Genomic DNA, 26,529 nt, shown 5'->3' with positions numbered 1-26,529 from the left:
ACACCTCCCTTTCTTTGTGTTTTTATACCATCCTGTAAATAGCGCCATCAGAACATCTGCCACGTTGTTTGGAACAGTCAATTTATACACCCTTCCCCTTAATTAGTCAGTTCCTAAAGAGCAAGAATCTGTATCTTACATTTGAATTCCCCACGTTTACCATGCCTCTGATATATAGGAGTTGCTCGCTCTACTGGGACCATTGTTTCTGCTAATTTCTTTCCACCCCACCCCCAAACATTAAAAAAATAAAAAGCAAAAACAAAAACCTGTCCTTTATCTAGCTTACTGTGAAACTTTATAAGCAATCTTTTACATTTGCTCCTTTTTTTTTAACTTTAGCTTCCAGGATCTGGCTATTTGGTGGAATCCAAAACCCATGAATTCACCCCTGACCTCCTGCCAAATCCTATGGTTTTTCACAGTTCCTTATTCTCCTTTCAGCTTTCAACTTTTGTCTATTTTCCACTTAAACCACCTTCTTTGACGTCACACCATTGCCAGGCACTGCCCTTGAGGAATTGTTTCGGATTCCTCATTGCCTTGAGTCATTTAACCTCCCCATCATTACCATAAACATATTCCCTTCTGCACTTTTGGGTTGTCTTGCTATTTGTGTTAGCAGTTGCCTCAGCAAAAAATCAGATCCCTGTTGAAGAAAGAATTTCTTCAAATTTAAGGTCATTGTATGTTAATTAGGATGAAAGTTTCTCCCCTAACCTTCTAGATGTAGTATAGACTGAATAAACCAGCCTTTTTTTCATCACTTCAGACTCCAGTACAAACATCTTTTTTTTTTTTTAGTCATATCAAAAGGGGTTTTTCTCGTTTTAGTTGTTTATTAATTAGCAAGTGGTTTTCAAGCATCTCTGTTCTCTCCCTGTCTGATTTCCCCCTTCCCTCTACAAGTACATTTTCCAATAATCCCTAGGGAAAGTGGGTGGAGGAGGAAGCCAATGTATGGGGCTGTGGCCTTGTAACCCATTTAGCCCCATATTTATTTTTAAATTTACTTAAGATTATCTAAGGATATATATACGTATATATTGGTGCTAAAATGTCTATGTGAGCAGGTTCTCACCTTTTCAAGGGCCATTAGGTTCTCTTATAAAAGCATGGGGGGAGGGGGCGTTTATACCTGTTCCTTCAAATGGCAATGCCTGAAGCATAATCCACTTCAGTAGCGCGAATGGTATTAGAGGAAAAGTTGTCCTTAGCAGTAGAAAGCACATGAATCTCCCCTCTCTATGATCTTTGAGCAAGTCACGGAACCTTTGGATTTATTTTCTGTAAAATGAGAATAACCTTACTGGGTTATTGAAAGAATAAATGAAATAAGGTAAGTAAAAGTACTTTGAGAAATAACAATCTTGTTTATTCGAACCGGGATGCCCAGCAGCTGGATTCCCACTCATGCCGGTTCTCTCCTTCTCCTAGCTCCGGAGCGGCCTCCCAGGAAACCCGAGGCGGCGGCGCCTCGTCTCCACAGCAACTGCTCCCGCTCCCCCCCGGCCCCGCCCCCACCCCGCCGAGAGGACCGGAAGCAGCTTCCAGCCTGACGCCTCCCCCCGGCTTCTCCGGGATAACGCGAGCTCGTCCTTCCTGGTTCGGAGGTGAGACTCGAGGGCTCTTCTCTGTCTCTAGGCCGCAGGGGAGAAGCGTCCGACACCCGACGGGTGGGGAAGGGGTGGCCGCGGCTCTCGGCGCCGCCTCGCGACAGCCCACTCCGCGCGCCCGCGCGCCCCCTCTTCACGCCCCTCCCCGCCGCCCCCGCCTCACGCTCCCCGGCGCCTCCTCGTGGCCCCCACCTCGTCCCTGCACGTCACTGCCTCTCACCGCGCGTTCGTGTTTCATTTCTCCCTGTCCTCCCCCGCGCACCTCTGGTGCGTCTGCCCTCCCCAGCCGGACCCACTCCCGTCCCCACCCCCCCCAGCCCCGGGCGCGCGCTTACCTGCTCTCTCCGCGCCCCCAGCCATGCCCGCGCGCCTCTCGCGGTCTCGCGGTGTTTGGTTCCCGCCCGGGAGGGGCGGGGGGCTGTGCGGGGAGCTGTCCCTGGGGGGGCAGGGGAGAGAGGTGTCCTGGGACTGCTAGACGTTCGGCCCACTAAAGGAGGGATTTCGAAGTGCGAGTCAGTGGTCTCCGGAAAGCCCCTGGCTCTGGGGGTCTGAGCGAAGTCTCTTCGTTACAGGCCGCCGTGCGGTGTTTGGTCTCTTGTGTAGGGCCGAGAGCAATTGTGGAGACAGCACAGATTCGCCTCCTGGTCTTGAGGAGGCAGAGTGCGTTCCGCCTGCCACTCTCCTGTGACTTCAAGAGGCTGCTTTAGCTTGGCGGCACACAATGTAAGGCCCCAGAGGGCTCCAGGCTCTTGACCTCAACCCTTCCCGCGTCTCTGGTTTCGAGCCCAGACTCTGTTCCCGCCCAGGATCATCTGGGTCTGCTGCTCCTTCTCTGCTCAGGGACTCCTGCCTTTGCCTCTTTTTTTTTTTTATAATTTTATTTATTTTTTCCCCCAAAGCCCCAGTAGATAGTTGTATGTCATAGCTGCACATCCTTCTAGTTGCTGTATGTGGGACGTGGCCTCAGCATGGCAGGAGAAGCGGTGCATCGGTGCATGCCCGGGATCCAAACCCAGGCGGCCAGCAGCAGAGCGTGTGCACTTAACCGCTAAGCCATAGGCCGGCCCTGCCTCCGCCTCTTGACCACGAAGCCCGGTGGATAAGTGTGGACATCCTGGATTCAGACTCCACCCTGCCCCTTTGCCCATGGTGCGGTTACCTGACCTTTGCGTGGCAATTTCATCATCTACAACTGTGGGGATGAAAATAACTTGACAGAGCTTTTGTGAGGGTTTAAATGAGTTTATATTTGTTAAGATGTTTAGAACAGTGCTTGGCACATAGTAAGTTCTATATGTGTCAGCTGTTATTTGCATGGTAACACATCATTGTATAAAGTTGTATCATTTATTTGGTAACATTGTTGTCTTTCCCCGCTAGAGTATGTGGATGCAAATAATCCATACTCAGTCTATAAATCAAAATTGGGGTGAGTTTATTATGAGCCAATATTTGAGGACCATAAAGTCTGGGGCCTTCCTTCCCCAAGGAAGGAAGAGCACCAAAGAAGGGGGGTGTACAGAGTGGTTATGTACTGTCAAAGAGCATGTATGACATATGATTGCAATGTCCCTTTTACAATAGACATGAGATTGTCCTGGAGGTTGTCCTGTCAGCACAGTGATTGATGGACACAGCAGGTATCAGGTCTGCTCTCTGGATAGGCACAGCAAGTAGCGGGTTTGTTGTCTGAAGTTGTGTGGTCACAGGATGAGTGCAGCAATCAAATCCTAGCCTAAGGGGAAATGCTTATCTTTAAGGAAGTGCCAATGTGGGGGAAGTTGCATCCTTAAGGGCATTCTTGTCTTTGGGACATGGTAAATGCTTAAAGCAGATATACAATGCACGTTCAAAGGCCACATCAGACCCTTTTGGAAAAACAAACTCAAGCCGAATTAGTTTTACATCAAATGGCTTCCTCATATACTCCAATATGTCCTATTGCTTGCCATTCATCTATCAAGTATATGCTCCATGAAGCCACAGGCGTTGTTCAGGTCACCCCCGTATCTTCAGTGCCTAGAACAGTGCTTGGTGAAGTGGGAAAAAATATAGCAGGCTACATAAAGAGGAAAAATAGGGGCACATATAAGATTTTTAAATTAGTCATCAGTTAACTAATAATACTCAGTAAATAGTAATAGTACTGAGTAAAATGGTACTAAGAAAAGTATCTTCCCAGCCCGTTCCTATTAACAATCTAATCATATTTGGAGAAATTGTTGCCCTCATACATCATTATGTTGCTGGTGGCATTGTGAATTGATAATCTTTTCTGTAATTTATTTGATAATACATAGCAAGACAGAATTTGCCACTGTCATTTGAAAACCTCAATAAGGCAAGACCTTGGGACATGCTTGAAGGAAATAATTTGAAAAGAGAAAAATAGTATATTCATGAAGATGTGCCTCCCAGCATTGTTTATAATAGTAAAAATCAGAAACAACCTAAATATTCTACAATAAAAATATAGTTAAGTAAATAATATAGATGTTACAGATGGAAAGTATAAGTGATTATGAAAAAATTGAAATATATTAAGATGGAGGAATATGCGATTACTTTTTCTTTTGAATGGTTCCTTTAATGTCAAAATAATATTGTTTTAACAATTAGTAAATGTTTAAAAAAATCCACACTTAAGTATTTCTCTCATGAGATTATTTCTTAGAGTTCTTTGCAACAGGCTAGATAAAATTAATTGGCTCTCTGAACCTGCTCCAGAGTCATAGCTTTTCTCTGGCTTCTGTTGTTTCTATTCTCCAGAGCTCCTTTGCAATCCTGGCTGATCTCTTATTGTGATATTTAGTCAGCCTCATGGGCATGGTTTTCAGAATAAATTAGGAATTACTCACGCATATGAATTAATGTGTCTTAGCTCTTTGATTCTCTTAAAAAAGGAAGTATTCTTTGAAAGAATGGTTTATGTTAGATTAAGGGCAGTACTTTCTGTACAGTCTTATGTTTCTAATCTTAGTTGTATTGTTCTAAGAAGCATTTGTCTTTGTCTTGTTTCCACTTGTTTCTTTAATCGTATTTAAGGAGTGTCTTAGGGAGAGCTTCACCTCCTTGAAGATTAAAGCCTAGCAGTCCTGAGCTATTCCCAGTCCAGATGTCTGCAAAATTGAGAGCATCATCAACACTCCTTCCACAAATTTCGGAGGAGCGTGACGGCATTCTGGTAGTGAAGATGGAAGAGGAAGAGCAGGCCTGTGATCTGGACTCCAGCCTCCACTGGAGCAGCTGCTATAGCCCAGACACCTTCCGCCAGCGGTTCAGGCAGTTCGGCTACCAGGAGTCCCCTGGGCCCCGGGAGGCTCTGAGCCGGCTCCGGCAGCTTTGCCGTCAGTGGCTGAGGCCGGAGGTGCACACCAAGGAGCAGATCCTGGAGCTGCTGGTGCTGGAGCAGTTCCTGGCCATCCTGCCAGAGGAGCTGCAGGCCTGGCTGCGAGATCACCGACCAGAGAATGGAGAGGAAGCAGTGACTATGCTGGAGGAGCTGGAGAAAGAGCTTGATGGGCCGGCTGAGCAGGTAAGAGGGTGTCTGTGGGGATGAGTGACCAGGCTGAGTCAGGAGCCCTGGCACATCATTGTGGGTAGAGCTCCCAAACTGTACTCTTACTCAGCACCACTGGATGGATAGCATGGTGAATGTACTCCCGGCTCTGCCAGAAATAGAATGTGGCTCTGCTTTTTTCCTCCCTTTTCCTGTGTCCCAGGGTATTTTCTACATAGTTTCTCCTCTGTTATTTTATCCTCAAGTCCCAACCTGATTCCCTTCTTCAGCCTCAGTTATACTTAACTGTTTTCAGGTTGTCTTTGGACGAAATGAGGACATGCCTGCAGAGAAGCTAGCAGCTTGGGAAATCACTCAGGAGTCACCAAGTAGCCAGCTCAAGCCTGTGAAGAAGCAGCTTCACTCCTTAAGACAAAAGGGTGAGGAGCAGGATTTGGTTCATGGTGGGGGGCAAAGTTGGCCTCTCCTGTCGCACACACCTCGGCTGCTTTCTGCATATGGGCTCAAATCTCCCCTCTTGCCTCCTCTTCACTGGGGGAACTTGCACCATTATGTGTCACACTAATGAACATTCACAGTATTTTGTTCTTGTTTCTTTCTCATAGATTCTTATAAAATCTTCAGATTTTAAAAATTCTTAACATCATCTCCATCAGGATTTTCAAACCTTTTTTAAGCAGTATGACCCTTTTCTCAAATGAAATTTTATGTGGAGTTCCAATGTATAAGACACATGAAAACACAGCTGCTCTGACTGAGGCAGGAGCAAGCAGTCTCAGCGCACAAGGGCTCCAACTCAGCCTTGTTCCCACCTCTTTTACCTTCAGGAGCCCCTGTGGCCCTTCTGAAGGACCTCAAGGTTACAGTCTAACCTTGATCTCACACTGGCCTACCTCATCATTTTCTCTGTGTCGTCTTGCTCAGTTACTGGTGGGATCTAGTATCAAAATTGCCATATTGCTACTAAGATGACTTTGTTTTCTTGTGGTGCTTTGAATACATTTCTCTACTCCCTCCCAATCTAAACTTGCCTCTGTTACTCTTTGCGTCACTTTTTACAGAAATGCCTCAAAATGGCTGACATAGCAATCTTTTCTTCCATTGCATATACTAAAAAAATAAGTGCTATGGGAAAGAAAGCAAAGCAAAATAAGGGAGATACGTGACGTGGGGACAGGGTCTTATTAAATAGAGTGGTGGAGAAGGCCTCTCTGGTGAAGTGACATTTAAGCCTCCTAGATGATCATCCTAGATAAAATGGGAGCCAGAGATGAAGAGGGAAACCTCAGTTGGGAGGATCTCCTTCCCCGCCCCCCCCCAACTGCTTCTATATTCCAGGGGTGGCTTATTAGCTAAGCAACGTTAGAGTTTTTTCAAGGGAATTTTGATAAGAAACTACAGAAAAAACAAAATAAAAAATTTAGAGAAATATTTAGAAAAGATTTCTCTTATTTGACAAATACCTGTTTCCAAGAAGCTTGTACACTGGGCACTTAACACCTCCAGTCTAGCAATTGTCTTGGCTTTACTAGGAGAAAAGTGAGTCTTTTCACACTTCATCAGGATAGAGAGGGAAGCCATCCCCGCCTCAGCGGCTTGGTGTGGTGGTACTACAGAAAGCCGGGTCCTGGGCTCCTGGTATTGGCAAGAACCACATTCTACCTGTGAATGTCCTCACAGGGGGCTTTCCTACATTTTTATCAAGATGCACAGAAATTTGAAACAGAAAGCAGAAGGCCCAGAATCTTGGGATACAAGGCATAGAAAACGGGAATCATGTTATAGGGTAACAGAACCATTTAAGGCCGCTACATGATTTCTGTGGTACCAAGTCATGTCTTATCAAAGCTTCTGCAGATGACCTTGGTCTCCATGCTGTCAGGTGCTAACTGTTGCTAGGATTTTTTTTTTTTGTGAGGAAATCAGCCCTGTGCTAACATCTGCCAATCCTCCTCTTTTTTTGCTGAGGAAGACGGCCCTGGGCTAACATCTGTGCCCATCTTCCTCCACTTTATATGGGACGCCGCCACAGCATGGCTTGCCAAGCAGTGCGTCCGTGTGCGCCCGGGATCCGAACCAGCGAACCCCGGGCCGCCGCAGTGGAACGCGCGCACTTAACCGCTTGCGCCACCGGGCCAGCCCCTGTTGCTAGGATTTTGATGGTAGTAACTAGATATTGAGGTCATTTTAGAGTTTGAGCTATAAAAAATGAATTTGAGACAGAATTCTTACCATTTATAAAATGATTTCTATTTAAACCAGTAATGATGTTGTTCAACTGGTACTATAAAATACATATAAGAGTAGAGGTATTTTGTAGAAGAGTACTCTGCTACCCTTGATCTCCAGAGGTGGCATTTACTCTAGTCTATAATCCTCCCCTCCCTTTCTCTTTTCTCCCCGGACTTGATTGTCTAACCTTATTTTCCGTATTCCTTTTTAACTCCTTGGCTTCTTTCATCTCCTTTCTTTGCTTAATTATTGATTCATTTATCATATTGAACTTTTGTTGATTGATACTCTTGTACTAAACCCTGTTTATTACTCCCACTGCCACATTTGATTCCTCTCCTTCAGTTGCTGCTCTGTTTCTCCAATAGTTCCTCATCTTTTAGGCCCTTTCTTTTCTTCCACACTTTCCTCAGTCTCTCACATATCTTTTTGCCCCTACTTACCATTCTACCTTTTGCATAGAGCTTTTCATCTTTCTAGTTGACTGCCTCCTCAGAATATAAACCTTTCTCTTTTGCCTTATGATCTTCTCAGTGTTTTCTGCCTTACCCTCTCCGTCCTCCACATTGTGATGCTGTTTTACAAACATGCTAGCTAATAATAATAATTCGTATATATTTCATTTGGATCATCCTATTTTCCTTTTTTTCTTTCTGAACAGAGAACTGGTGACATTTGCTTTTCTGTGTATTATTTCAGATAAAGACACCAGAACTACAAACATCAAATCAACTTCGAGGCAAAAGACTTCTTCAGGCGTAGAACTGCATTCCGATGTTTCTAACACCCTTCATATGCATACTTCGCAGAGTTTCACATATAAAGGAACCTGTGAACAAGGTGGCAGGTTTGAAAGAAGACAGAGAAATCCGTCTCGAAAAAAACAACATAAATGTGATCAATGTAGCAAAATATTTAGTCAGAGCTCAGCCCTAATCCTACATCAGAGAATCCACAGTGGAGAAAAACCTTATGTGTGTGATGTGTGTGCAAAGGCTTTCAGCCGAAGTGCAGTCCTGATTCAGCATCGAAGAACCCACACTGGGGAAAAACCCTACAAGTGTCATGAATGTGGGAAAGCCTTTAGTCAGAGCTCAAATCTTTTTAGACATAAAAAGGGACACGCTAGAGGAAAAAGTCCCATCAGTATCCTGAGGGAATCAAAGCATTTACTCAGAGCTTTTTCAACAGGGGAGAGGACACAAGGCACAAACACTCATTTAGTATAAATCAGTGGTTTTAATGGGCTCATTTCCTTTCAAAGGTCATAAAAGCCACAGGGGAGACTATCGACTATCTTATGTCAGCATTGTTTGCTTTTCTGCTTATCAATACATTGTCAATTCAAATGGTTGAGATTCTAAAGCTTAATTCAGATTTCCATCCCTAGGGCAGCTCTTGAAAAGACAGTCTCAGATATGTTCTACTATTTCCATTATTAACACAAATAATGAAATAGTATATTCCTTTTTAGACAAGTACATTTTCCCTGTTGAGAAGGAATGTGTGAGTTACTCGGTATAAAAATGGATATTCTCTTCCATTTCATTACTTGAGCATTGGAGTTCTGAGACCAAAGATTAAAGCACTTTTTAGAAAATTTCCCATTTTTTTTTTTCTGTTACCAGATTCAAAATACAAGAATAGGATTGAGAATGCCCAAAAGAGTATGTTCCTCAAGACCAACGCTGAAATGTCCAGGGTCATTGTTAGGAGGCAGGTGAGTAAAGGGACTTAATCTCTTATGAAACTCACAAGAGCCTGTACATTATTATTGATACTAAGTAATTTCCTATGTAGGAAAAAAATAATCTCCTTTACAATATAATTTGAAAATAACTCAGTGAAAACATTAAGGTGACACTACACATGTCTTCAGAGAATGGCCTAAACATAAAGAATGTTCTAATAATAAACAGGGCTGTCTATGGATGCTCATATAAGATTGATGACCATCTCAATATAAAGAATAAAGGGAGATGAAGAAAAGACTGTCCAAACAAGACTGACTGATGTAACACGAATGTTGCCAAGTGTGGCATGTAATGGAGAAGTGTGCCACAGCTTACCTGGAAAAGCAAACCCTTAACAGCTGAAGACTATCCTTCAGTGTTCTTCCTGGCCCCTTTTCTGGCATAAATCAGCTGTGAACATGTTTCAGCCATCACAAGACAGCCTTTTCAGGGTCTTACGCATTAGTAAGATCAGTTTCTAGACAAGCTGTCACAAAGTGAGGCCTTGGATTTTGATTCTCCTGTACTAATGAGGAAATCACTAAAGTTCACTTTAAGGAATCCACCAAAGTTTTACCCATATTTAATTCAGTCAGATTCCCTGTTGAAATATAAAATGACTGACTTATATGTTATCAAAATTATTCTGACAGTATACAATGTAATGTTCCCTATTCCAGGGATTCTTGATGAAACTCTGTATGTATTACAAGAATACACGTATTGGTGTGTTTTCCATGGTGCCACAGTTACCCATCATGGAGGCAAACATCAGAAGTGAAAGTCCTTGGAAGGAGAAGGGAAGAGGGGGCTTATAGTGGACTTTGATTGGGTGAACTGTAAACATTTCTTTATCAAAAAACCCAGCCATATCTAGTGCTTAGAGTAACTCCAGAAACAAATGTGGGATTACTGTGCTCTGCTTAGTTAGTATATTGATAAATAGAAGAGTAGGGGGAGAAATAAATACAAATTTTAATTATAGAATTTTCTGATAGTGATTATATTTTCTAGTTCTAGTAAATATGCACATATATTGGGTTTTGTATATTTCTAGTTATTAAAAATGTAGGAATCTTTTTATTTGGAGCTCATTCTCTAAAGAGAGGAACAAGCCATCTGTTAAAGCAGCAAATGCCCCAGAGATATGTGTATATTGAATTACTGCTTAATTATGGAAAGACAGTTTCTTAGGTACTATGTGAATAAAATGACAGAATCTAAATCAAGTATTCTGAGGGAAGTGTCTTGTCTTTACTTGTTGCTGCCATAAACTTTGCAAGATTGCATTCTTTTCATGGTGAATAATCTGAACTTCTCCACCAGAAAGTCATGTGAATCATATCATCTAAGTACATGATGAATCTTGAAAGGGTGTTGCTATGCACTTTGAGTTATCTTGCACTAACAGAGGTCTCCTAATGAGTAGAAGGTGTTAGCTTATCTAAATGGAGAATTACTATGACTTGGGCTAACCTTGATAAAAATTAGCATGATATTAGCACCCCCATTAGATTGATTAATTTCCACATATAGTAAATAATCCAAAATGAAATTGGTTTTTTTTTTAAATGAATTTCACTTCATCTGGGCCTTTGATGTTATCTATAATCCTGTGTTCCTTCTTCATCTCTCTCCCATTCTCTTCAGAGACATGCTCCTCACTGTCCTTAAACCTTCCTGTATCAGGAATGCTTCTGGTTGCAAAATCTACCTTTGGTGGCTTAAACAAATAAGACTTTGCAGCAGGAAATCTGGAGGGTGAGTTGCTGCTGGCTCTCAGTCAGCAGCTGGACAATGACTGGTCTCGCTGGCGTCTCTGCCCTTCTTTTGGCCTTTCCCTCATGTTTATTTTCTCAGATATGTGAGAGAGCTGTCCCAGCTCCAAGATTGACATCTGGGGTCAAGTCAGGAAGGAAGAAAGAAGGGCTCCAGCCATGGCTGTCTCCTTTACTAGGAAAAGTAAAGCTTCCCAAGAAACCCTAGCAGAATTCAGTGTATGTTTCCTTGTTGCAAGTGTGTCTGGTAAAGCAAGCATTTTCAACTTCCAGAGGGAAAGCAGCAGGGTAGATGGGGATTGGGAATAACATTGGGTCAGCCAACAGTGTTTGCCATACTCCTTGGCCACCTTCTTCATGGGCAGATGACTATGATTTTCCCTCTTTTTTTTTTCTTTAATAGACTGTCACCCTTTGGGGCTATCGGCTTTTTTTTCTTTTTGAGGGAGATTGGCCCTGAGCTGACATCTGTTGCCAATCTTCCTTTTTCGTTTTTTCTTCTCCCCAAAGCCCCAGTACATCATTGTATATCCTAGTTGTTGGTCCTTCTAGTTCTACGTGGGACGCTGCCTCAGCATGGCTTGTTGAGCGGTGAGTAGGTCCACGCCCAGGATCCGAACTAGCAAACCTCGGGCTGTTGAAGCAGAATGCACGAACTTAACCCTACGCCACTGGGCCCGCCCCTGCTTTTGCCTCTTGCATTATAGAAAAACAGATAAGAACTCTTAGAACCTCCTGCCACCAAATTTGCCAACTTATCTACACTTCACTCATCATTTCCTCTTCCTCTTTCAGGGAGAAATCTTTCTCTCTTACTCCCTCAGAGTGAAAGAGGGGTCTCTCTGGTCCCTCACCATTTCTTCCCACCTTTCTGGTTCCTTGGTTGCCATCAGTTATTGTCCCTCTCTTCTATTTCTTCATCATTTGCCTTCCTTCAGGATCTATCTCTTCAACGTTTAAATATGCTGATGTGACCCACCCTCTAATTGTCTACTTTTCTAGCATGTCTTTAAAAAATTCAAGATGGTGGCTAGTCCCTGAGTGAAGGGGAGCAAAATGGCCCTTAACTTTGCCTTCATATGCATCCATCTCTTTCAACCAGAGTGGTCATCCTAAAACATAAATTTGATAATATCCTTTCCATAGAGACAAAACATAGGCTTCCCACTGTTTTTTTTTTTTTTTTTTTAATTTTTTGTTTATTGCAGTAACGTTGGTTTATAACATTGTATAAATTTCAGGTGTACATCGTTATACTTCTATTTTTGCATAGATTACATCATGTTCACCACCCAAACACTAATTACAACCCATCACCACACACATGTGCCGAATTATCCCTTTCCCCTGCCTCCCTCCCCCTTCCCCTCTGGTAACCACCAATCCAATCTCTGTCTCTATGTGTTTGCTTATTGTTGTTCCCCATTGCTTTTAATGTAAACTCAGAGCTCCTAAACAAGGTTTTTGAGGCCCGTCATGGTCTGACCTCGGCTTACCACTTCAGCTTTATCTCTTGCCATTGCCTCCTTTATACTCTGCCAAAGACATTCTGAATTATCAGAAGTCCTGCCTCTGGGCCTTTTACCTGTGTTCCTTTTGAATTTTTATCCAGCTTCTGCACTTCAACTCTGTATTCTTCAAGTTTTAGCTTAGATACCACTTCTTCCAGGAGCCCTACTCTAACATCCCAAGAGTAGGTTGGGGAGCACCACTACACCCTTCTATTGATTCCATAGCAGTCTCTTCTTACCCCTGGCATTACCTTTATCACACAAAATGTTTTTAAAATATCGAACTGCAAATATGGCCCGAAGGAAGAGGAGGAAGATGAATGAGGTAGCAAAAGAGAAAAATTAAAAAGCCCTCCTGATCCTGGGAATGGTGAGACAAAGAGAGGGTCAGACACAGCGTGTCCTTTCACCTTTTCTTGCAACCCCTGTGGAAATTCTAGAGGGGGTTGGCAGAGAACTTGAAAAGGGAGACGGCTGGGCCCACTTGCCTTTGAGTGCATTGGGAGAACAATTGCGGAACACACTTCCTGTGCTCCAACACTGGACTGTTGTAAAAATGGCAATGCAGTGTTGGGCAAAGGGTCTCTACCAGCTAACACGTGGCTTAGAAGATAGATAGCAATTCTCCATGCCTGATGAGGACCTTGGCAAATAGCTGATTATACCAGCTGGAGAGTTGGAGTCATTGCACAAAGTAACTTTGTGGATCTTATAGCTAAGATCTGCAGGACTCAGCAGGCCCAGGATCAGCTGAGAGTCTCAGCGACACCTTAGAGGTGGCTAGAACCAAGGTGGAGGCAAATTACCAAGGAATGGGTACTGGCCTCCAGTCTAGCCAAAACACCAGATCACTTGTTGCTGCAGATGTGATGAGCAAGCACCACAGTCGCCAGCCGCCCAGAATAGAGACCAGAGAAGATCAGGAGGACAGCAAGCCCGTCTGAGACCCAATCCTCAGCACCACCTCACCATAGGGAATGTAAACTCCCCTTCCCAGACATCCAGATGGCAGAAAAGGGCAGAGGGAGAAATAGCCATGATAGGGAGTTGAACATAAAATGAGCTGAATAATTTAATTCAATTCTTTCACCATCCCTATCCCCCACCCAGTGAAGTGGAGATTCAAAAAGCAAAAACATCCGTTGTAAAACATAAGCTCCATTTTCCTTTGCATGTTTGAGAAGCAATGTGATAACTTTTTACCCCACTAAATGGACACTATATCTGCTTCTGCATTGACCCCACTATTTTTTTTATGCTTCTTGAGAGCATGAGCTGCCTCATTCACTGATATTTCTCAAGCATTTGGTGCAATGCATGGCCCATAATAGGCACTCAAATTCTTGTGGAATAAAATATTTGCAAATCATATATCTGATATGGGATTAGTATCCAGAATGTGTAAAGAACTCCTACAACTCAAAAACAACAACAACAAACAACTAGATTTTTAATATGGGCAAATGGTTTGAATAGATATTTTTCCAAAGAAGATATACAAATGGTCAATAAGCACATAAAAAGATGTTCAACATAACTAATCATTAGGAAAATGCAAATCAAAACCACAATGAGATAGCACCTCACACCCATTAGGATGGCTATGATTAAAAATACAAAAAATAACAAATGTTGGCAAAGATGTGGAGAAATTGGAACTCTTGTGCATTGCCGATGGGAATGTAAAATGGTGCAGCCACTGTGGAAAACAGTTTGGTGATTCCTCAAAAAGCTAAATAGAATCACCATATCTAGCAATTCCACTCCTAGGTATATGCCCAAAAGAATCGAAAGCAGGGACTCAAACAGATACTTGTATTCATATTCATAGCAGCATTATTCACAATAGCCAAAGGTGAAAGCAACCCAAGTGTCCATCAGTAGATCAATGGATAAACAAAATGTGGTTTGTACATGCAATTCAGCCTTAAAAAGTAATAAAATTCTCATACATGCCACAACATGGATGAACCTTGAAAACATTACGCTAAGTGAAATAAACCAGACACAAAAAGATAAATATTGTATGATTCCTCTTATATGAAGTACGGAGAATATGCAAATGAATAGAGACTAAGTAGAATAGTGGTTACTAGGGTTGGGGAGAAAGAGAAACGATTTGTTTAATGGGTACAGAGTTTCTGTTTGGGGTGATGAAAAAGTTCTGGAAATAGTTGTGATGGTTGCACAACATTATGAATGTACTTATTGCCACTGAATTGTACCCTTAAAATGGTTAAAATGGTAAATTTTATGTATATTTTACCACAATTAAAAACAAAATGGGGGCCGGCCCCGTGGCTTAGCGGTTAAGTGCATGTGCTCCGCTACTGGCTGCCCGGGTTTGGATGCTGGGCACACACTGACGCACCGCTTGTCCTGCCACGCTGAGGCAGCGTCCCACTACAGCAACTAGAAGGATGTGCAACTACGACGTACAACTATCTACTGGAGCTTGGGGAGAAAAAGGGAAAAAAAAAAGAGGAGGATTGGCAATAGATGTTAGCTCAGGGCCAGTCTTCCTCAGCAAAAAGAGGAGGATTGGCATGGATGTTAGCTCAGGGCTGATCTTCCTCACACACACACACAAAAAACCAAAACAAAACAAAATGGAAATTACTTAATGGAAATTACTTTTATACAATCCTTGCCCTAATAAAGTTTATATTCTAACAAAAAAAAAAAGAAGAAGAAACCCTATGGAATTAGTGTTTTTGAAGGGCAGAAGATCTGGAAGATAAAATCAGGTGAGTATTTGGTGAAAGGACAGAATGTGAGCCCAAATAATGTTCTCTTTGCTACTAACATTGAGGACAGGCAATGATGAGACTATCCCAGCAGCCCTAGTAGAGGAATCAAATAGACTATAAAAGCCACAAATCCTGGATGGCTAGTAAATAATATTAAAATTAGTTGTAATTTCCATCTTGGATTCAAAGTATTTCCTTGTATAAAGCTATATGCTAAATTAATTACTTTATTAATTTCTGAAATTTTACCTAATGGATGTATCTTATTGTCTGGGTTTCTTAATCTTACTTGAGTTTGAATTTAGCTCACATAAACTGACTTGTCTTCAACTGAAGGATTATTTTTATTCAAAGGCTACGATGACATTGAGTGGCAACTTATATAAGGTGTGAAATAAGGTGCCGGAGCTAATGATCAGCCAGGCAGACTTCTGCCATCTTTTCCTGTGCAGCATTGCTGTCTCCAGTCTATTACAGAAGGAATTGTAAGGATTCCAGGTAGAACATCTCCAGTTGGACATGTCAGTGGGGCTACATCAGAACTGGATTAGTCCACTAAACTTTGCTTTTTATTCACTGGCTATCAGCAGTCTTGTCACTTAGGTGGCTTTATAGTTTGACTTCTCAATATTCATTCAACCCTGAATGGCTGGTCTAAGCCAATCACGGTAATCCTATTCCACCTACAAGTAATTTTGATTTAGGAATGGGCCTATCACCCAATCTGGGCCAGTGAGACATTAGGGGAAGCCTGCTGCATGGCTTCTGGGGAAAGTTTGCTTTCTTCTAAAAAAGACATGCAGAAGAGATGATGCCTTTCTATCTCCAGATTTTGTGACTTTATGATGGCAGGCAATGCTGCAGCAGCTGGAAGATGAAGCTGCCCCATGTGGAGGGAGGAGCTAAGAAAACAACAGAGAAGCAGAACTGAAGTTCTGATGTACCATTACTTTAAAAACTTATATAAGAAGAGAAGAAAGGTTTAAAATCAATGATCTAATTATCCACCATTAGAAGGTAGGGAAAAAACAAAAGAGCAATTTAAAACCAAAGTAAGTAGAAGGGAAAATATGATAAAAACAAGAACAGAGGCTCTGGTTCCAGGGAAGATAGAGTAAGCACACCATCCTGTCTCTCTCCGTAGATTGATTCCCAGAGAGTCCTGGATAGAATGCATGGGGCAGCTCCCTGAGGACTCCTCAAAGCAAATAGTAGCAAGCAGATTGGGGAAGAAGACCAGAATTTGGAGTTCCACCTTACTAGCATTGAATTTACCCCCCCCCCCTTTTTTTTTTCCCTTGGTGTCTCCTGGCTTAGACTCAAAGGCAGCCTGAAACCCAGAAGTGCACACACAGAGTGAACAGGAAGAACTCCAAGAGAAGAGTTCTGTTTCTGGCCCAAGGAGTGGGAAAAGAGGCTTCTTAGGGACAGAGAGAATGGGGGAAATCCCATATCTTTTTTTCTTCATTTGCCTTCTCTCCAACGCCTGCCTCCAGGCAACACTACGGCAGTAGCACAGCAATGGCAGAGGTCACAGAGAAGGCTCCTTCAACTCAGAGAGAGGGGAACTCTTCACTCTGATCAGAGGAGCTTTGGTCCCAAGAGTCCGGTGCCAATACCCATTGCTTTTATCCTCTCTGTGTCCTCTCAGTGTGTGGCCCAAGATGCAGATGTAGTTGAGAGAAGGAAGCAGCAGAGTAGGGAGTCTAAAACCCCAGCTTTCTAACTGGAGGACTAGTAAGGGAGTCCTCAGGGGGCCAGAAAGTGTTGGGTTATTGCAAAGAGAAGGGAGATCAAGTGTGATCCCCAACAGTGGTATACGAACTTCTCTGCTCACCTCTAAATTGTGCATGCAGGGGCCGGCCCGGTGGCTTAGCGGTTAAGTGAGTGCGCTCGGCTGCTGGCGGCCCGGGTTCGGATCCCAGGCGCGCACCGACACACCACTTCTCCGGCCATGCTGAGGCCGCGTCCCACATACAGCAACTAGAAGGATGTGCAACTATGACATACAACTATCTACTGGGGCTTTGGGGGAAAAAATAAATAAATAAATAAAATTATAAATAAATAAATAAATAAATAAATAAATAAATTGCGCATGCATGAATCTGACTCTTAAACAGCAGACAACCGGCATTGAGAACTGAGCTACAAAGTAGACTACTGCCCAGGATCCAGACTGGCCACTGGGTGGCATACACAAAGGACAGATCCAAATTGCACTGGAAATGTTTGAAAACCAAACTGACATTGGAACCACAGCTCATGCAATATAGATCAGAACTTGTGGCCTGACCCTAACTAGAGCAATTGCCAGCTAAAACAAATAAACAAATCAACCTTCTCCTAAGGGTTTAGGTGATACCCAGAATCTGATAAAATAATATTCAAAATGTGCAGGATACAATGCAAAATTACTAGGCATAGGAGGAACCAGGAATATCTCAATTTTTTTAAAAAAAAAGAAAATCAAATTATGCCAATGCCTAGATGATACAGATGTTAGAATTACCAGAAAAAGACTTTAAATCAGGTATTATAAACATGCTTAGGAAATAAAGGTGAATGAATGGAAAGATAGAAAACCTCAGGAAAGAAATAAGAGATACAGTATAAATAAGAACCAAATGGAAATTTTAGAGCTGAAAAATACAACAACCAAAATAAAATATTCGCTGGATGAGCTCAATGGGAGAATGCAGATGATAGAGGAAATAGCTATGGATCAATAGAAATTATCCAATTTAGACAACACAGAGAATAAAAGATTGAGGAAAAAAAGTAGTACAAGAAAACTACAATCCAAAATCATTAATGAGCATAGGCACAAAAATCCTCAACAGAATATTATCAAATTGAATCCAGCAATGTCTAAAAAGAATAAAACACCTGCACCAAGTGGAGTTTATCCCAGGACTATAAGATTTTTTTTTTTTTCCCTCAGGAAGATCAGCCCTGAGCTAACATCCATGCCAATCCTCTTTTTGCTGAGGAAGACCGGCCCTGAGCTAACATCTATTGCCAATCCTCCTCCTTTTTTTTTTCCCTTTTTCTCCCCAAAGCCCCAGTAGATAGTTGTATGTCATAGTTTCACATCCTTCTAGTTGCTGTGTGTGGGATGCCGCCTCAGCATGGCCGGAGAAGCGGTGCGTCTGTGCGCGCCCGGTATCCGACTCCCGCCCGCCAGTAGCGGAGCACACGCACTTAATCGCTAAGCCACGGGGCCGGCTGCAGGACTATAAGATTGGCTCAGTATTCAAAATCAAAGTTATCCAACAGAATAGTAATTTCAAAAGGAAAAAACCACATGGTCATGTCAATTGATGCAGAAAACGGATTTGAAAAGTTCAACATCCATTTATGATAAGAATAGAAGAGAACTTCCTCAAACAGATAAAAGGTGTCTATTGAAAAACTAGAGTTCACTACACACCTAATAGAATGGCCAAAATCTGGAACACTGACAACACCAAATGCTGGCGAGGAGCAACAGGAACTCTCATTCATCGCTGGTGGGAATGCAAAATGGTACAGACACTTTGGAAGACAGTTTGGAGGTTTCTTACAAAACTAAACATACTCTTACCGTACCATCCAGCAATCATGCTCCTTGGTATTTATTCAAAGAAGTTGAAAACATAAAAACCTGCACATGGATGTTTTTAGCAGCTTTATTCATAATTGCCAAAACTAGGAAGCAACTAAGATGTCCTTCAGTAGGTGAATGGATACATAAACTGTGGTATATCCAGACAATGGAATATTACTCAGTGCTAAAAAGAAATGAGCTATCAAGCCATGAAAAGACATGGAGAAAACTTAAATGCACATTACTGAGTGAAAGAAGCCAATCTGAAAACACTACATACTGTATGATTCCAACTATATGACATTCTGGAAAAGGGAAAACTAGGGAGACAATAAAAAGATCAGTAGTTTCCAGGAATGGGGGAAGAGGGAGTGATGAATAGGCAGAGCACAGAGGATTTTTAGGGTAGTGAAAATACTCTGTGTTATATTATAATCATGGATATATGTCATTATATATTTGTCCAAACCTATAGAATGTACAACACCAAGAGTGAAACCTAAGGTAGACTATGGACTTTGGGTGATTATGATCTGTCAATGTAGGTTAATCCTTGGTAAAAAATATGCCATTCTGGTGAGTGTTGTTGATAGTGGGAGAGGCTATGCATGTGTAGGGGCAGGGGGTATATGGGAAATAGCTGTACCTCTCTCTTAATTTTGTTATAAACCTAAAACTGCTCTGAAAAAATAAAGTCTTGGGGCCGGCCTGGTGACATAGTGGTTAAGTTCGTGCACTCTGCTTTGGTGGCCCAGGGTTCGCAGGTTCAGATCCCAGGCACAGACCTACACACAGCTTAGCAAGCCATGCTGTGGCAGGCGTCCCACATATAAAGTAGAGGAAGATGGGCACGGATGTTAGCCCAGGGCCAATCTTCCTCAGCAAAAAGAGGAGGATTGGCAACAGATGTTAGCTCAGAGCTGATCTTCCTCACTAAAAATAAAAAAAAATAAAGTCTTAAACAAAACAAAACAAAAAACCCTAGAGCTAATACCATACTTAATTATGGAAGACTGAATATTTTTCCCCCAAGATTGGGAACAAAGAAAGGACGTCCACTCTTTCCACTCCTACTCAACGTTGTACTGGAAATTCTAGCTAGTACAAGAATGCAAGAAAAAAGATATAAAGTAATATTGATTGGAAATTAAGAAATAAACTCTCCCTATTTGCAGACAACATGATTATCTACATTAGAAAATTCCACTGAATCTATAAAAAAGTTTCTAATACTAATGATGGAGTTGTGATGGTTAATTTTATGTGTCGACTTGATTGGGCTAAAGGATGCCCAGATAGCTGGAAAAACATTATTTCTTGATGTGTCTGCAAGAGTATCTCTGGAACATATTAGCATTTGAACCAGTAGACTGAGTAAAGAAATTCACCCTCATGGGTGGGCATCATCCAATCCCTTGAGGGCCTGAATAGAACCAAAAGGCAAAGGACGGGCAAATTTGCTTTCTCTGCTTGAGCTGAGACATCCGTCTTCTTCTGCTTCTCAGACGTCAGCTGGACGGAATTACGTCACCAGCTGTCCTGGTTGTCCAGCTTGCAGACAGCAGATTGGGGGACTTCTCAGCCTCCATAACTGCATGAGCCAATTCCTATAATAAATCTCTTCTTATATATATATATATGCTATTGGTTCTATTTCTCTGGAGAACCCTAACTAATACAGGAGTTTATCAAGGAGTTTATCAAAGTCAATACACAAAAATCAATTATATTTTAAATACTAGTAATGAACAATTGGATATTTTATTTATTTATTATTATTATTTTTAATTATTTTATTTTATTTTATTTATTTATTTTTAATAATTTTATTTGTTTATTTTTTTCCCCCAAAGCCCCAGTTGATAGTTGTATGTCATAGCTGCACATCCCTCTAGTAGCTGTATGTGGGACGTGGCCTCAGCATGGCCAGAGAAGCGGTGCGTCAGTGCGCACCCAGGATCCGAACCCGGGCCGCCATCAGCAGAGCACGTGCACTTAACCGCTAAGCCACGGGGCAGGCCCAACAACTGGATATTTTAAAACGTCATTTTAAATAGCTCCAAAAAAACAGTGCTAAGGAATAAATTGAAAAAAAAATGGGCAGGATCTGTACACTGAAATCTACAAAATGCTGATGAATAAAATCAAAGAAGATGAAAATGAATGGAGAGATAGAATGTATTCATGGATTGATACACTAAATATAATTAACATGCCAATTGTCCATAAGTTGATCAAAAGATTTAATGTAATTCTGATAGAAATTCCAGTAGGATATCTTTGTAGATATAGGCAAGCTAATTCTAAAAGTTATACGTAATGTTAAATGAACTAAATAGCTAAAATCATTTTGAAAAAGAAAAAGTTGGAGCACTCACACTACCAGATTTTTAACAATTATTATGAAGCTATAGTAATCAAGGGTGTGGATGCATAGATCAATATAACAGATTAGACAGTTCAGAAATAGACCCACACAAATATGGCTAATTAATTTTTTTATAAAGTTGCAAAGGCAATTCAATGGAAACAAAATTTTCATCAAATAGAGCAATTGGACATCTATATACGAAAAACCCACACACACATTTAAAAAAACCCTCAACCTATAATTCATAGCTTATACAAAAATTAATGCAAAATAAATCATATACCTAATACTAAATGTAAAAATATAAAACTTTTAGAAGAAAACATAAGAGAGAATCTTCATGTGCTGGCGTTAGGTATTCTTAGCCTTGAAACCAAAAGCACTATCCATAAAAGAGAAAAATGGATAAATTGGAGTTCATCAAAATTAAACATTTTTCTCTGTGAAACACACTATCAAGAGAATAAAATACAAGCTACAGACTGGGAGAAATATTTGCAAATCACAAATTAGACAAAAGACTTGTGTCTAGAATATATGTAGAACTTCCAAAATCCAACAGAACGAAAAGAAATTTTTTTAATGAAGTGGGGGGAACTTGAACAGACACTTCACAGAAGAGTATTTATGGATAGAAAATAAAGAAATGAAAGATTGCTCAACATCATTAACCTTTAGGGAAATGCAAATTAAAACCATGATGAGATATGACTATACACATATTAGAATGACTAAACAACAACAAAAGATAATAACAAGTGCTGGTGAATACATGGAGCACCTGGAACACTCACACATTGCTAATGGGAATTTAAAATGTTGTAGCCCCTCTAGAAAGCAGTTGGTCAGTTTCCTATAAAAGTAAGCATATACTTACCACATATATTAGTCAGTTCCAGCTGCTATAACAAAATACCATAGACTGGGTGGCTTAAATAACAGGAATTTATTTCTTAGAGTTCTGGAGGTTGGGATGATCAAGATGCCAGTTGATTCAGTTCCCAGGTGAGACCTTTCTTCCTGGTCTGCAGAAGGCCATCTTCTTGCTGTGTCTACACATGGTGGAGAGAGAGAGGAAGCAAGCTCTCTGTGTCTCTTATAAGGGCACTAATCCCATTATGAGGGCCCCATTCTCATGACCTCATCTAAACCAAATTACCTCCCAAAAGGCCCATCTTCAAATACCATCACATTGAAAGTTAGTGCTTCAACCTGTGAATTTGGGGGGCAGGCACAAAGATTCAGTCCATAACACTATACGACCCAGCAATTCCACTTTTAGATATTTACTCTGGAGAAACAAAAACTTATGTTCACACAGAAGCCCGTCCATGAGTATTTACAGTAGTTCTATTCATAATTGCCCAGATCCAGAAACAACAGAAAGTCCTTTCTGTTGAATGGTTGAATGGATAAACAAACTGTGAAACCTACAGTAAAATACTACTCAGTAATACTCAGCAATGAAATGAAATGAACTAGTGAGACATGCAACAACACAGATGAATCTCTAAGGCATTATGCTGAACAAAGGTATGTAAAAGGTTACATACTTCATGATTCTGTTTATATTACATTCTGGAAAAATCAAAACGATTTTGATGGAAATAAATCAGTGGTTGCCACTGGTTAAAGATGTAGGAAAGTTGTGAGTACATCTTGAGGGAGTTTTATGGAATGATAGAAATATTCTGTATCATGATTTGGTGGTAGTTTCACAAATCTAAATATGTGTTAAAACTCATAGAGCTATGTGCCTAAAAAAGAGCCAATTTTACTGTACATTAAATGTTTTAAAAAATGAGCAGAACTTCATGAAATAAAGAACAAATAACAGAGCAAATAAAGAAAGCCAAAAGTAGATTTTTTGAAAGATTAATAAAATTGATAAACTTCAAGCAAACTGATAAAGGAAAAGAAACCAGAAATTACCAATTTCAGGAATGAAAGAGGGGACATCACTACTGGTCCTATAGACATTAAAAGGATATTCAAGAAATATTATGAACAACTTTATGCCAACATATTTGACAACTTCCATGAATTAGATAAATTTCTTGAAAGACACAAACTACTTCCCCTTATATCTCGTTGACCAGAACTGAATGATACAGCCATTCTTAGCTGCCAGGGAGGCCAAGTGAGTATCTGGCAAAGGGAAACAGAATGGTTATGGATGGCTTAGCTTGGTCACAACTTATTACCTATGGCTGAGCACAGTGTTACCCCCACCCCAAATCCAAAAAACCAGGGGTGTACTAGAAGTAAGGGATAGTGCTTTATATAAGAAGCTAACAGTCCTTCCCACAGTTAATTTTTTAGTCACTTGCAGTCAAAAGACTCCTGGTGCAGTGCACTTAATCGCTAAAATGGAATCTTTAACTGATGTACTTAAAGTTGCCCAGAGGGAGATACTTTTGAGCTGAGGGGAAGGACTGAGAGCTCCAAAATAATTATTAGAAAAAAGCCTAGAAAAAATTACTCTTGGATGAAATCTGATAGCACCAAGTCTGAAGGTCTGTGCTTTCCTTCCAAAGGCAAAACTTTTCTTACTTCGTTTCCTCCACCTCAGGGTGCCTCTCTTCCCCCTCAGCACACTACCTCATTTAGGGGCTCCTGCTGGTATTCTGTCCTTCTCTGCTGAAGCACTTCTCCACTGCCTTGTAAATACTTGTTTTCTTGTCTATCTCCATAATGAGATGGTAATGTTAAAAGAAGGAATCATGACTTCATTTTAGTCATCTTTAGTTCTCTGAAATCCAGGTAGTATCTGTCGTTTTTGTTTGTTTGGTTGGTTTTTTGTTTTTTTACCATTAATTGATGAATGAGATGCTTTCAAGGCAAGGCTGAAAGATCTGGCTGGTAAAGACAAAGAGTCCTTTTTAGATTTAGACAGATTGTTACTTACGTAGACAGTGAAAGCAAGAGTAGCCAAAGGTGCCAGCTCCCCATGAGCTTTTGTCTCACACACCAAAAGGATGACACTAAAACAGAAGGAGCCAGATGACTGCAACATGAGCTGTGGAACGCCTTGTTGCTGAAGGGCTAATGCCATGCTGCATCTAAGCCTTTTTATAATCCGCTGCTGTATTCTAGGGGAGTGAAGCAGAAAGCCTTATCACAACCCAAGAAGCAATGAGAAACTGTCTCATGACACTCTCCTTGGAAGACAAGATGCTGAGTGGCAACTGGCCTTGTAGCAGCTCCTCACAAAGCTCTCGTGCTCTCATGTTCCGGGAGGATCACAAGGTGTTCTGCCAAGACTCAGATCGGCTGCTGTTCAAGCCTCGCCTATGTGGCCTATGTAGATACGTGCAAGGTTGCCCCTGCTGGCATGGAACTATTCCTTACACTCAGGTTTCCCAGAGGAACATGATGCTCCATTTTGACTAGATCTTTAAGATGGCAACCACGGCCACCACTCAAGAAAGAGCCCACATGATGGGGCTCAGAAAGATGGTGTTTCAAAGTGGGTGTTGTTGGTTCCTGCCCTCAAAAGAGTAAATTAGGGAGGATAACCTCATTGTCATTTCCATTTACTTTCTTAGAAAGAATTAGGAATAATAGAACGCAATCCTAGCAAAGGGTTTTGTAAAATTTTGCAACATTTTTAACTTCCCCAAGTATTTCTGTTTGATGTTGTTTATCTTTTTTGTTTTCCAACATTAATTAGATGTAAAAACTCTTAAAGAAAACAAAACAAAAATGCCTTCAGCTAGCCTTTAGGGTGACAAAAGAGGGAAAGGTTGGGAAGAGCAGCCAAGTGGGTTGATGGCAGTAGCCAAGTAGGAAAGTGAAAAGCTGCCATTTCTGAAGCCTCCTAAATGAAGAGAGAAGAGGCATCAAAGAAAGAGAAAAGAGGCATCGAACTTCATCTGGGGAGAAGAAGTTACTATCAGAATGTAAAGCATAGGGGCCGGCCCCGTGGCTTAGCGGTTAAGTGCGCGCCCTCTGCTACTGGCGGCCTGGGTTTGGAACCCCGGGCTCACACCAATGCACCGCTTGTCCGGCCATGCTGAGGCCTCGTTCCCCATACAGCAACTAGAAGGATGTGCAACTATGACATACAACTGTCTACTGGGGCTTTGGGGAGAAAAGGTGAAAAAAAAAAGAGGCAGATTGGCAATAGATGTTAGCTCAGGTCCAGTATTCCTCAGCAAAAAGAGGATTAACATGGATGTTAGCTCAGGGCTGATCTTTCTCACAAAAAAAAAAAAAAAAAGAATGTAAAGCAGAGCTATCCCATCAGTTGCTGGCTCATTTATTCTCTCATTCACAAATCCATCAGAGGCTAAAGGTACTTTGTAGAGGACACTTTCCTGAATGAGGCAGAAAGCTGAAGCCTGGGCATCTTGGAACGCTTCTGGAAGGCTAGACCTGCACTTCTAACATCGACCTTAAACAACAGGGCTCTTTTGTGTGGTTTCTGATGCCTGACATGTGACCTAGCAAAGACAGCAATGTGACCAGCCCACAATTCATTCATTTATTCAACAAATATTTGTTTTCTCTATGTAACAGGCAGTCAGCAGCCTGGGATGTTGTGGTGTATAAGACAGACAAGGTCCCTGCCCTTATGGGACTTAATAGACAAAAAAAAAAAAACAGAGAAAGCAATAAATGAGATCATTTTTACTAGTGCTGTGAAGAGGGGGAAGGCTTCCAGGAAGAAAGGCAATCAGTGAGGCCAAGAATCCTGGGCCACTGTGAGCCTAAGAGCTGAAGTCAGAGGGAGGAGGCAGGCAACAGACCACAGGGGGCCTTGCCGACAGATGTAAGGAGTTTTTATGTCAGTCTTAGGGCAGTGAGGATCCATTGAAGGCCTTTAAATAGGGGAATGAAGTGGTCTGATTCATGTTTTTAAATGATCACTTCAGCAGCTGTTTTGTGGTATAAAATGCCCAGCCTGAAGTCAGAACATGACTATGCATTCTGCAAATTCCATGTGAGATCATTGCCAAAGCTCTTAACCTGTCTCATCTTGTTTCCCTGGTAGATAAATTGGTCAAAAAAAAGCTCTGCAGCATAGCCAGTGGGAACCATAAATTGGAATCATGCCTTGGCTTCACATCTTGCTCTCCACTTTCATTAGTTATGAGGTCTCGGCAAGTTATTTACTTGTGCCTCAATTATCTCAGCTGTGAAGTGGGAATAATAAAAGTTCCTACATCACAGGGTTGTTGTGAAAATTAATGACAATACATGTAAATAAAGCACGGTGACAGTGCCTGGCACAACGTAGTAAGCATTTATAAATATCAGCTTTTGTTACTACTTTCAGAGGATGACTGTGAGGGGATCACATGAGATAATGCACGTGAAAGGGTTTGTGAAACCATGAAGACTATCTTAATGGCAGAATTCTCTCTTTCTTTTCCTTGCCTTTTAAGCGGAACAAAGTACACTGGACTATCCGAGGAGAGAGGCGC

At 41.5% G+C, this 26,529-nt stretch overlaps 1 protein-coding gene across 3 annotated transcripts; it reads left to right on the top strand.

The window, feature by feature from the left end:
- Nucleotides 1-1,540: 1,540 nt before the first annotated feature.
- Nucleotides 1,541-8,968, top strand: ZNF396 (zinc finger protein 396). Of its 3 annotated transcripts, XM_058556993.1 has the most exons (5): nucleotides 1,567-1,613; nucleotides 2,189-2,339; nucleotides 4,662-5,151; nucleotides 5,432-5,555; nucleotides 8,068-8,968. In XM_058556993.1, exons 3-5 carry the CDS (start codon nucleotides 4,732-4,734, stop codon nucleotides 8,595-8,597), a joined length of 1,074 nt encoding a protein of 357 aa, XP_058412976.1. In that variant the 5' UTR covers nucleotides 1,567-1,613; nucleotides 2,189-2,339; nucleotides 4,662-4,731; the 3' UTR covers nucleotides 8,598-8,968. The 3 variants fall into 3 exon arrangements, with proteins under 3 accessions (XP_058412977.1, XP_058412976.1, XP_058412975.1); XM_058556994.1 differs by lacking the exon at nucleotides 2,189-2,339 and having other exon boundaries at nucleotides 1,541-1,613; XM_058556992.1 differs by lacking the exon at nucleotides 1,567-1,613 and having other exon boundaries at nucleotides 2,131-2,339.
- Nucleotides 8,969-26,529: the final 17,561 nt, after the last annotated feature.

The sequence above is a fragment of the Diceros bicornis genome, chromosome 16 (genome assembly GCF_020826845.1).
Source record: "Diceros bicornis minor isolate mBicDic1 chromosome 16, mDicBic1.mat.cur, whole genome shotgun sequence".
Classification (NCBI taxonomy): Eukaryota; Metazoa; Chordata; class Mammalia; order Perissodactyla; family Rhinocerotidae; genus Diceros; species Diceros bicornis.
The sequence above is the reverse complement of the archived record's forward strand: the minus strand, read 5'-3'. Positions and strand labels throughout refer to the sequence as shown.